The sequence below is a fragment of the Equus asinus genome, chromosome 10, assembly GCF_041296235.1.
Source record: "Equus asinus isolate D_3611 breed Donkey chromosome 10, EquAss-T2T_v2, whole genome shotgun sequence".
In the NCBI taxonomy this organism is placed as follows: domain Eukaryota; kingdom Metazoa; phylum Chordata; class Mammalia; order Perissodactyla; family Equidae; genus Equus; species Equus asinus.
This window is the reverse complement of record NC_091799.1, coordinates 59,297,090-59,310,111: the sequence shown is the minus strand read 5'-3', so window position 1 is coordinate 59,310,111 and position 13,022 is coordinate 59,297,090. Positions and strand designations below refer to the sequence as shown.

Here is a 13,022-nt window from a genome sequence, read left to right as displayed (position 1 = left end):
CATCAGACTGACAAAACATTCAGAGGACTATTAAATATATTTTCTTCACTTTAGTGTACTAAATATTACCAATCTACCTTCTTAACCACATCTTCCTTTAGCTAGGTTTACCACTAAAGAAAACCAAATGTCTGCCTGCTGACTCACTATCTATACATGGAGTTCACCCATAAATATAAACTCCCATGAAACCATGACCAAATGGAAATAAATTGAAAGACTATTTATTTCACTCTTATAAATAAGAGCTCATACTAAATGCTATGGCTTTGCTGATCTACTTTGAGGGCCATATTTTGTACATATGGACTTCTAGACATATACATCAATGATAATAGCCTTGAAAATCTGGATCATAGCACCAAAAAAAATGTATAGTCATCTGTTACTATACATTCATGGGAGAGGAATCCAAAAGGTAAGCTTCAATAATTCTATAAGGATTGGACTAGTCCATGGAAAACAAAATGATATTTGCTCCTGCAACTTCTGTTAAGATCTTTTCTATGATACAAAGTTCAATTTTATGGATTAAAATTATAGGGCCCTATGGATTAAAATTTGAAAAGCTAAACTTCTTACAACTCTTACTTTTACCCAGGTTCTAGTCCTTAGATCCGAATTCTTAAGTTTGGAAAAGTATTTTTTCACTAAAGGTCCATATTATAAGGATCTTGTATCAGAATTTGTCCAGTTTCTTGCTCTTTTACAGCATAAACCTTTGGATTCCTTTTAAACATTACCTTGCCTGCAAACTCTAGCAATGAATGAGCCTATTAAAGTTGAGGATTCAGAAGAAGAAGAAGAGGCCTGGGTGGATCTAAGACAGACCAGTCAACTATAAAATCCATCAGACGTTAACTACAGTAGGACAAGTTAAACACACCGTTAGAGTCCTCAACATTTATGAAACTAGCACTGAACTGACACAGTAGGCCTCTGCTCCTGTCACTACATATCCCAAAGAAAATGTTTACCCAAACTGAATATTCAGAATCTTTTCTTGTCAGATTAATAGCAATATTCTTTGTGAGTTTCAAAAGCAAGAATCCTACCTTGAGAACTGTATGAAAGCCTGTGGTCACTATGAAATTCCGATGAAGCCATGATGAGGCTCAAAATCCAGGTCAACGTCTTCCACAAAATTTCCATAATTTAGAAAACTGGATGATTTTTTGGAGGGCTACCTACGTGCTAGAGAGTCAATACCATACCAAAATCGAAGCATAACAATTTTATTTCTTTAAAACTTCTTGCAAATTAGTTATTAGATGTTCCACTGTTTAACAGGTACTTTTTTCCAACATCTCATACTTTCTTCTATATCTGGATTCATTTTCTCAATCCAAAATGAAAAAAATAATGATGGTAAAATTTTCATAAGCAAAGCATTAGGCTGATTAGTTACTAAGGTATGGCCATTTTTTAACCTAGAAAAACAAAAAAAATTTAAGTTAACTGAAAAATATCCTGAATGGACAGATCTATATTGCTGAATGCTTGTCAAAGGACATATAGTACAAAATAACATAGTTAAATTAGACCATCGTTGTTCTTTATAGTCTAAATAAACATTCACAAGACTAAATATAGAATTAGAAACCTAAGTGGTTAGCAGGATAATGCCAGAGCTACTTAATAACAAAGAAGAAATCTGAAGAGAGATCATAAAAATTCTTTTTTTTTAAGTTTGAAGATAACAGTGTGTGGGTGCAGTGACTACCCTCCTTTTGATAAAACAAAAAGTAGACTGACTTCACAATCAACGTTCATTTTAAGTAAGTGATAAACAGTATGTGTCTCCATTCCTTAACATACTTTTCAGCACACTCATATACAGAGATTGATTTCTTTCTTTATGAGGCACCTATCATTTTTTCTTACAGAGTAGATGTACAAATACGCAGTGACATTTAGCAGCTGTCTATGAACATTCAGACAGTAGCACAAACTAAACTTCTAAAAAGTTGAACCATATTTACTGTAACCCTTGACTTTATCTGGAAGTCTTATATGACTTATACGACTTCCAAGGCAACACCTATGACACAATTTCAACTATCTAGAATGTAACTGAAAAGAAAAGAAACTCATTTTCTGAAAAGAAAAGAATTTTTAAAAATTCATTTCGGGTATCACAACAGATTTCATGTCCTATCTCATGTACTTTCCTTTCGACTTACAACCTTACTCAGAGTCCAAGAATTCACATGTTATACAGGACACAGCTCCCTGATTTCCCAGCACACAGCAGTCTAGAAGAAGAAAATAACAAAGGGACTAGAAACTAGCTCACTAACAGCACAAAAGTGGCAAAAAAGGAGAAAAACTAAAAAGTAGTTTTACAACCCCAAAATAATACAGTTTGGGGCAGAGGCAAATAGTCCTCATGTAGTTTAACAGTTCCTATTGTATATACAACTGTGTTACAGCTCAATATCTGATATGCAAAATACTATGCCAGAGTTAGGAAGAAAAGGTTAAATTACTTTTAATAAGACAACTTACTGTTAAGATAGAGAAGTACACAAAACATACTAGGAAGATTTTCATCCCAAGTGCCTAATATATGGGCTTATCATATAACAAAAGCTTACATATTTGTTGGCTGAAAAAAATGAATGAATAAATAAATAGTGATTAAAATAAAGTCACTTTAGGCATATAAAAGGATATTTGTAGTTAATTGGAAAATTGACTTGTGTGGAATACTTCATTCCCTATGGTGCTAGAAACATTGGTTATTACAACATATAAAACAACCACAACCATTTAAAACTTCTTACATCTGTCTCTACAAGTTACTAAACTGCTAAGCCTTGGAAGAACTAATTTGTTAATCAACAAATATTATCTTACTATGTTTTAAAAATGATATTATAACAATATGAGGATACAGAAAAGATTAAGATACAATCCTTGCCCTTTGGGAGCTCATAATGTAAGTAACAAAGAAAAAATTCAAGGCAGACTGACATATTCCATAATAAAGTTATAAAAACATGTTTTAGGAGATCAGATGAGGGAGATGATTTCTGAGTCAGAGAAGTATGGGTCAAAGAAAGTTCATGAAAAAAGTAGCATTTGAGATAGGCCCTGGAAGATGAACAGAATTTCACAAGTCAAATTGCTAGGGGCAATCATTGCAAATTAAAGAAATAGACTCCACAAAGTCTAGATGGCAAGAAAACAAATGGAAAGTAGTACTAGTAATAACAGTAAGTTTGGTTCCTACGCAGAAGATTAACAGGTAATACCTGGAAATGTAGTTTAAGGTCAGATCAAAAGTAAAGAAAAGTTTAAATATATGTTACTTCTTTTAATATTCACAACAATCTTGTAAAGTAGGTATTATTGCCCTGTGTCTGGTGGACTCTAAGACGGTCCCAATGATTCTGCCTCCTGATATCCATGCCCTTGTGTAATCCCCTGCCCTTCAGTAATTTGACCCTAACCAATAAAATACCTCAAAACATTGAGGGGCTGTCACTTCTCTGATTAGAGTACAAAAGATTGTGATTTCCATCTTACTAGTAGACTCTCTCCCTTGTTGGCTTTAATGAAGCAAGCTGCCATGCAGAGAAGCTCACAGGGTTAGGAATTGAGAGCAGCCTCCAGATAACCACTAGCAAGGAACTGAGGCCTTCGATGTAATAGCCTGCAAGAAACTGAATCCTGGAAACTAATACGTGAGCTTAGAAGCAGCTCCCTCCCCAGTCGAGCCTTCGGTGGTGATCACAGTAATTGCAAGCACCTTGATTGCAGCCTCATGAGAGACCCCGAAGCACAGGACACAGCTAAGCCATGCCCAGACTCCTGAGCCACAGAAACTATGAGATAATAAATGTGTGTTGCTTTAAGCCACTAAGTGTAAGGTAATTTTTTTGTAGCAATTGATAACTAATATGGCTGCCAATTTACAGATAAAGAAGTTGAAGCTCATAGTGGTCAGATAGCTAGAAAACAGCACAGCCCAGAGTCATACACAATGCTCTCTGGTTCTAAAGTCCAAATTCTTTCTATCATATCATACTTCTAGTTTAAGGCACTCCAACTTAAATATTTAATAGCAGTTCCATATACCTAGCATCAAATAAGATATTCATAAATGGTATTGGTTAATTAACGTGAATAGCTTTAAGCAACTTTATACACAATAAATGTTTAATCTCAAAAATTACTTCTACAATGATTTAGGCAAGACAGCAGGCACTACACATATTTTCTCAGACAAAAATCTATAAAGAGATGAAATCACATCATTATTCAGAACAGTAATGAAAAGAATCCAGTTATCTTGATTCCCAACCTACTTATATACAGTCTTCATACTCCAAACCTTCTCATGAGATATTAAAGTATAATTGTTGCTTCGTGAACAACGCTCATTGTTTTAAATTTTTTTGGATCATTTGAGTGTTTTGCATAATAACGGCTGACATTAAAAGAGTCCCTCATATACTTTAAAGTAACCTTCCTTTAAAGAGGACTATATATTTAACACATTTGAGTTAACTTTCTATCAGTGGTGCTAGATTTACATAAATCATTCATCCTTTTTTCCATATTTTCCTGGGCTCTGAAACTAAAGACAAACTTATAATATAGTTGGCTGTGTTTAGGGAACAACTATTTTCCCCCTCGAGAAATTTCCTGTTCTTCACAGTTTTGTAACTTCCACTCTTACCATTACTAGCACTGTCCTGTAAACGCCCAAATTAAGTAATCCAGTAGCATTGAGAGAAAAAGTAATATGTAACTACTTGGCCAGAAGTAGACTAACATTTGATTTAAGGACTTGTAGTAAAAAGTGCATTGGTGCACAGTAGAAAGAGCAGGAGCTTTGAAGTTAAACAAACCAGATCTATAGCCTTCATTCCACCACTAGCTACAGTATCAATAAATTTGACTTTCTTTCTCCCTTCTCACTCCCTCCCTCACTCCCCACGTTTTTTCAAGCCTCCAGTGTCAGTGAAGAAACTTAATCATAAGTAAATGAGTTGGCTCAACTCAATTAAAATCAACAACTAACACATCTAACCCCTCTTAGTCATCTACACAATATAAATGAATGAGTTAACCTACTTTCTGACACCTGCTGGACAGGTTAATCTGGACAGGATAAACACGTATGTATAAGCACTGACTTTTCCAGATTCAGACTAAGATTAAAATATTATGTAATTGTCCAGAAATGATAATGCATTAACTCCTTACATTGTATAGCAGAAGCATTAATATGATGTGGAAAGTACAAAGGCTTTGAGTTCTGGCTTGACTCCAAGTTACTTAACCTCTCTGGATCTGTTTCCTCATCTATAAAACTGTGATAATGATATCTACCTTACAAAGACTTGTTGAGAGATTAAGTTGGATTACACATGATGAAATGTGTCCACGCTTTACTTTAATGGCTAAATAAATATTAGGCCCCTCTCCTCCTTATCTTACTCATCACTTTTCAAAGGCCTTCCTTCAAAAATAGTTTCACGTTCCTCCCTTCCTCAAAAATGTGGAATAGTTGGCTATGATGATGGAATCCATCAACTAGGTTGTATTGTCTTTTAAAGAAAACAGTAAAGAATTTACGTCATGATAACTGCACTTACAACTATTTTAAATTGGAAAATAGAATTAAAATTTCCATTTGACTTTGATTTCACATATGCTTATTCCCCTAATACGAATGCACCAGCCAGTCAAGTTAAGGGGTCGTTTACCTGCTTTCATGGATCAAAGCTACACTAGCTGAGTAGAAATAAGATCAGATAACTTGCACTACAGTGATTCCCTCAGTAGTCTGTCCTGGTTGTAGGGTACTTACTTGTCTTTTTCCTCTCTCATCTTTACTTTTCACTCAAGTGATCTGGGAGCAGCCAAGGCAATAATTTCCTCTCATGATCTATCATTATGGAGCTAAAGAAGATGTATAACATCCTTCACAACTTCTTTCATCCTTCTTAACTCTGGTTTTTTATTTTAAGGCTGATTTGGCTGATTTCTTTAAAGCTTCATAGAGCAAGCAATAATACTATGCTCCCTTCAGGTACTTAATTTTTATATGTGAAAATTAAGTTCTCATTTCATTTTCCATTTATTCTCTCAGCAAATATTTATCGTCACCTACTATATGCCAAGGACACCAGTAGGCTCTAAGCACAAATGTTTCCAGATCTTTTATAAACTTTGTGAGATTGGTTTCCAAAGAAAAGTATAAATTAAACAGACTTAAAACTTATCTACCAAGAAAAGCAAATGAGCAAAAAGCAAAAATACAAAACATCACTCTACAAAAATCAAGCCCTAAATTACATATAGTCCCAAACTGTTTTTTCCAGATGGCAAATTAAATCTATGTTATCTGTATTATAACTTCTCTCCTGAAAAACAGAAACACCTTTTTCTCCCGAGGTTAGTTCAAAATGTTGATAATCAACTACGTCTTTTGGTAGAACCAAAAGAGCTATCCATCTCTTCCACCTTTTCTTCTTCCCCCAAGGAATGTGCTATTAACTCTCTTAATAAGTTAACTCTCCTTATTCTCTCACAAAAGTCACACACAGGATAAGATTTGGCATAGAGGCCCACCCTAAACCACCAGTAGCTACTAGTGGTTGCTAAAGAAATGAAGAGGAAGTAGTAAGAGTAGACAAGGGTAGGAATTAATCTTACACATATTGGCCCAGACATGAAAAGTATTAAAATATTTCACGTCTTGAGGTTAGAGGTTTTCCCCCTTGAGAATCACAAAAATATTAATACTACAACACAGATTTCATTTGCTGCCATTTGTGGCAAATGAATGAATTTGATTTGTTTGAAACCAACTTATTTGCCTCTATATGCTATTCTTCAAAAATTCAAAGCACCAATGATCACATTTAAGCACTAAATTAATATAAACCAGAACTGCAGCTACCACTTTGGAGAAACACAGGAAAACAATTATCTCCAAAATTAATTTTCTCAATTTCCTTCAACTACATGAGTTTTATATTACATTTCTTTCCCTGTCATGAATTTTGAGAACTGTCATTCTCACATATAAGTTTCAAATCAACATAAGCTAAAAAAAAAAAAAGAAAGAAAGAAAAGAAGATTAGTCCAAGAAATTTGAACATAAAAGAATATACTGAAAATCACACTTGAGTGTCTCTTTAAAAGTTCCAATCATTGGTTCAGTTTCCCTTTTCTTCCCTGGTTCTGCACACCCTCGCGCCCCCGCCTGCCCCCGCCCCCCAATCCCACTTTGCCCAGACAGAGGGTAACAGTCTGAGCTGCCCTGGTTGAGTTGATCCTAAAGTTAACATTCAGCAGCCCATTTCCAGACAGCAGCGCTAAATCTATTTGGATAAAACGCGTGTGACCCAGACAGTTGGCATTTGGCCCAAACGCGTTGCACCGGCAGCTCAAATAAAAACAAGAGTAAGAAACTCACTCTCTTGTTCCCTCTCAGTGCGCTTTCTCACTCTCTCACTCTCTTTGCCTCTAGTACAACAAGAACAGAAATCACCAAGGACAGGAATTGTAGTACACATTATCAGAAGGCAGCTTTCCAAAAACCCCTTCAGCACTCAACGGTCCCCTCCACCCCAAATCCCTGAACTTTGATCCCATATACCATTTATACAGACATACCCCGATATTCAAGGCTCCGGAGGGTTATGAGTCTAGCACGTCCCAAGTGGCCAAAAGTAAATCAAAACCACACGCTTCCATCTCTTTGATTAGCCTATTAAGAGCTTAACATATCCTAGAGCATCAGGGCTATAGCTAGCACATTAATTCTGCCCTCTGAGCCCAGGCATAAAATATGCACTTGTCTGACTACTTAAGACACTGACATGAAAGTATAAAATGCAGAAGGTTTTTCTTTAAGAAAACTAGAAGTCAGTTTAAAATACACATCATTATTACTTTCCCAATTACTATTTGGTGATTAGTTAAAAAACCACAATAATCATAATCAAGTCATACTTCACAAAACGTGTCTATTCGTATAATAAACGTATAATTTTTGCATCATGAACTACTTGCAAGACCAAGAATTCTCCACCCCCGACTAGTCTGGAGTTAAAAAGATTTCTATCTGTAAAATGAGTTCAGTCAAGCTCACTCATTGCCATTAAAAAAAAAAAAAGACACATACACACACACAGAAAAAAGTTTTCTACGCGTTATTCGGAAGACAAGCAAAGCACAAGTTTTACTTTTTTTAAAAAAACGGTTTCATTGAATATTGTGAAGTCTTCCTTACCGTTTTCATCTTCAAATTCTGATAAAAAGTAAGTTTCAAACAATAGAGATTGCACTGGACGACTCACGTACTCCCTCTCCTCTCTAACTTTTTTTCTCTGCCCCCCTTTGCAAAGCCACAGCAGTCAGTTAGTTATTCTGCAGCCAGAATAAAAACCCTATAGTCTGGCTAACCGGGCTTTAGAGAACGGACTTTCCGATTTGGCAGAAAAAGAGATGCCTTCAATACACCCTGAGATGCTGCCTTTGCAAACCCCCTTTCTCTCTGCCCCCCTCCTCCAAAAAAAGGAAAGGAAAAAAAGAAAAGAAGGAAGGAAAAAAAAAGACTTATTGGGGGTGGAAGTGGTGCCCTCTCTTCCTGGACAGCTTAGTGCCTTTGCTATGCAAATAACATGTGAAGAGCATCAAAAGGTATCAGGAGAAAAGAAGACAAGAGGAGCAGGAAGGGCAGCAAAGTTTTGTTGAAGTAGCCCTAGATCTCACTACCGGCCCCCAGCCAACTTGAATTGCAGCAGGAGAAAATTTTGGCAGCTTTTCCTCGGAGGCAGAGCACACTGACGTCAGTCTGCAGATGTGCCGGGCTGCGTCGGGTGCGCATGTGTCCCGGGTCGTCACGTGGAGGGGGAGGGGAGGTAGAGGTACAATCGGGGTAACCAACTACCAGCCATTCAGCAGGGCTTAGACAATGTCAACTTTTCCACCGAGTGAATGAGAGAAATTCTGGCCCTTCTAACCTCAATCCCCTACCCCACTCCGCCTCTTTTCCTCCTCCTCCTCTAACCTCTTTTAGAAATCCTAGCCTGGTTTGTGATTAGCTGTTTCTTGGAAAAGGGAAGGGGGAGGGAGAGGATGAATGACTTTAGATGAACTAATGTCACTGTTAAGATCTCTGGTGTCCTTCTTCATGCATTTTTTTTTTAAGTCCACACAACAAAAATGTTAAAAGTTGCAATAACCAGTGTCTTTGAGGAGACTTAGATCAGCGGCAGATTTCAAGACTCGGTAGCTACATGTGCACAAAATCCTTTTTTTTTTAAATATAACTCAGCAAGTAAGATTGCCACCAAAAGGGAGAGTAGACTAAAGTAAGACCAGCACATTTTCCATCTGATTACCGACTTCAGGTTATGTGGGGCTTTAAAAGAAAAAAAAAAGGAGGTGGGGGAGGAGGGAGCGGGGGAAGAGAGAGAAGCTTGCATTATTTCCAGATGAGGGTGAGACTGGATGGTGTTTTAAAGTGCAACTGGGGAAAGCTACAAGTGGAGTGTATTTTTTTTAAGTCAGTACATTGAATGAAACCTCAATGACTGCCCAAATGAAAATAAATCCGAAGTCAGACCCCCCCCCCCCACCAAGGGCGGAAAAAACAGGAACCCTGCTGTGATCTCAAGATAAACAAACAAAACCTCAAAACTGGTTCTTCGAGCTTCCCAATCCCACCCTCCCCCCCCACACACACCTCCATACACACCAGCTGCCGGTCCATATTTTAAGGCTAAAATACCGCTACAACGTAGCACTTTCACTTTCATTTGCTGGGAGAAAGCCACTGACATTAAACGGTGAGGGAAATGCCCAAATATGTTTTCCATGTCCTAAGCAAGCAAACAAAGTCTGGCACACAAATCGGAAACGGAAAAAAATGTGAAAATAGCTTAGGACAAATGTTGCCTTTCAGCAGCGTAATGAGCTGCATCATTTATCTGTCCCTATCGTTGAGGGTAGGGTAGGGAGAGGTTTAAGAGTTTCAGAGGTTGGGGGGTAAGGGGGACGGGAACTGACGCCTTGAAATTCCAGTTGGTAGTTAACGCCAAGTCAATTTCCGACGGCCAGAACCAGAAAAGGGAATTGGACCGGAGGGAAGGGGGTGGAGAGCAGGACCTTTTTGAATACTGGCTCTTAAGTTTCAAGCTTCTGCTAACATTATTGCTCATTTGATTTTTTTTCTTCCTACACCGGAGGTAGTAGGTGTAATTCTTCTGGTGAATACATGAATACTTGGCTAAAAGAAGGTATGAATCAGACTGAGTACGTCCAAGAATACAGTTATTTCCATTCTTTTTTGAGGATTGAAAGAGGAAAGCATCTGTCCACAGTCAATAGTCCTCATCTTGACCTTAATCGGTAGTATTTGGCTCAATGCCATTTAAAACGTAGAAATACATAGGATACCTCTGGTGGTTAGCATTCACAGTTTTCAACAAAGATGATTCATATGGAGATTATATGTACATATATATATTTGTATTAAAATAAATAAGATAGCTAATCTCATAGCAATAATTGTAAGCACCAAAAATAAGACAGGTGGGCACAGAGCTGTTTTTGTATCAAACCACCCTTTAAACAGTTGTGAACTTTATCCTTAATTTTGCAAGAACCAATAAGTAGATAGATACAGCCAGCAGAGAAAACTAAAGTTAAGGTGTGAGTAGTAATCTATCTGAGTAGTGAGCTATCTGAAAACTTTTTACTCTCAACCAAGACAAACTGCCCTAGGCAGTGGCAGCATTGTGAAGGAAAGGCACTTACTCAGTGAGAAGTGGACTTTGGCTAATTACTTATTCAAAGAGTGCCATCCTGCGTCTAAACAGAGTAATGAAAATTTTCCAACAGATTCCTTTTCTGCTCCAAATGACTGAGTTAAGGAAAACAGTATGAGTAAGGGTGAAACTTATTAGCATGAGAAATGATGAAGTGTCAATTTAACTTTATATATGTGTGTGTGTGTGAGTGTACATTTTAATTGCATTACAGAAAATTCAAACAAATACAAAAGTAGAAAATAGTATCATCAACACCAATGTATCTATCATGTGTCATCACACGGCCAATTTTTTCCCATTACTACTCTACCCCACTGGATTATCTTGAAGCCAATCCCAGATAACATTTCATTGCATCGATTAAGTATTACCCTGTATTTATAAACTATAAGGCCCCAAAAATAAATAACCACTTCTATACCACTATTACTCTTAAAATATTAATGATTCCTTAATTTTCTCAAATATCAGATTTCTTCAGTTTCAAATAAAGGCTTAAAAAAACTCTCTTTATTGGAATCAGGATCCATATATTGCATTAGATGATCTATCTCTTACGTCTCTTTTTAAAAAACTTTTTATTGAAGTAGAATATTCATACAGAAAAGTACATAAATATATAGTCTGATAAAAAATGTTCAGTCTAATAAATCCTTACAAAGTGAACCTACTCATGTAACCATGTAACTCTTTTAATCTATCAGTTCCTCCTCATTTCTTCTTTATCTTGCAATATAAATGCCATATTAATATCCTGCCACCTTAATACTATATATAGCACTTCCATTAGCATGCAAACGTTTTAGTACAATACCTGTGTTTTTTGTTATTTGAATGATATGAAACAAATTTAAATTAACCCCTGCATGACTTTCAGTTGCAGTAGAAATTTTTTTAAATTTTTATAGTGACCATCCCTTTATTCTGAAAATTTTTCCCTCCAGCTGTCCTTTTTTTCTCTGTTTAAGAAATGAAGGTTATAGGCAGAGTAAAGTTGATAGCAAACCTCCTACTTATACCTAAAAAAAAGCTTTACTAGCAGTCTTTAGAAGCCTAATAAACCTAAGCAAACAGGGCCTTTTCAAGAAATTAAAGATGGAATAAATGGAAATTTAGGAAAGGAAAGAATTTGTATGTACGTATACATGCATGTATGTATGTGTGTATTTCAGAGACTGAAAAACAGAAGGAAAGGCATAAAAGTTTGAGAGGCAAAGAATAGGGACCGAGGAATTTTAGAGGTAAGAATAGACTGCTAACTTAGAATTTTTAATACATTAGCATGTAAATTAAACTTAATTTTTTCAGTTAAAAACCAAGGCATTTCTTAAAATTGGACTTTTTGCTTGTATTTTCAGAAAAATGAGATTAAAAATTCTGATTTTATGCTTGCTTGGAATTATTAAATTGGAGCAGATGACTATCTCTAAAGATAATGAATTTTGAATTCTACCTCCCAGACATTAAAACCAGATTCAACACATTAAAACCAAATTCCATATACTTTCTACACAATACATTTTATTCTTTCAATGAGATTGAATTCGAATTTGATATAGTAAAAACAAATATTTTCTAAACTATTGAAGGATGGTTGTGGGATTTCTTAAATAAGGTGTAAAGGCTCAGAGCATAGAGGAGAAGACTGACAACTTCATTAAATGAAATTTTTAAAACTATTAAAAAGTGAAAATGTAGGTAGAGATTGGGAGAAGAATTTGCAACACATGTAACTGAAACACAATAAATATCTACAATATTTACAGAACTCTCACAAATCTGAAAAGATAGGCAAGAAAAAATTAAGAATAGGAAAATGGCATAAATAGAAAAGTTGCAGGAGAAAAGAAGCTAACGACCAATAAATGAATAATAAAGTGTTCAATCTTGGAAGCAATCATGGAAATGGAAATGTTTCTCTTTCATGAGAGTGGCAAAAATATTAAAATTTGATAAGATCTAGTGTTGGGGAGGATTTGATATACTGGTCATTGGCCATATTGGTCATCTGATATACTGTTGATGGAAGTATAATTTAAGTGCAAACACCACAGAGAGCAACTTGGAAATATCTAATAAACAGAAAGATGTGCATAGTCTTTGACCCAGCCACTCCACTTTTAAATATATCATGTTAAGAAATTCTTGCATATGAGAATCCTCATTAATAATTATGGCAACACTATTTGTAGCAGTGAATAATTGGAAACGACCTAAATG

At 36.0% G+C, this 13,022-nt stretch overlaps 2 protein-coding genes across 2 annotated transcripts in view; both read right to left on the bottom strand.

Annotated features, from left to right (window-relative positions):
* The window catches only part of ADAMTS6 (ADAM metallopeptidase with thrombospondin type 1 motif 6), a 311,245-nt gene extending 310,051 nt beyond the window's left edge, over window positions 1–1,194 (bottom strand). The window contains exon 1 of the mRNA XM_070519576.1: window positions 1,056–1,194. Coding sequence (XP_070375677.1) covers window positions 1,056–1,152 — 97 coding nt within the window. The 5' untranslated portion in view covers window positions 1,153–1,194. The remainder of the gene's footprint in view (window positions 1–1,055) is intronic.
* Window positions 1,195–1,279: 85 nt separating this feature from the next.
* The window catches only part of CENPK (centromere protein K), a 65,871-nt gene continuing 54,128 nt past the window's right edge, over window positions 1,280–13,022 (bottom strand). The window contains exon 12 of the mRNA XM_044772521.2: window positions 1,280–1,430. Coding sequence (XP_044628456.1) covers window positions 1,401–1,430 — 30 coding nt within the window. The 3' untranslated portion in view covers window positions 1,280–1,400. The remainder of the gene's footprint in view (window positions 1,431–13,022) is intronic.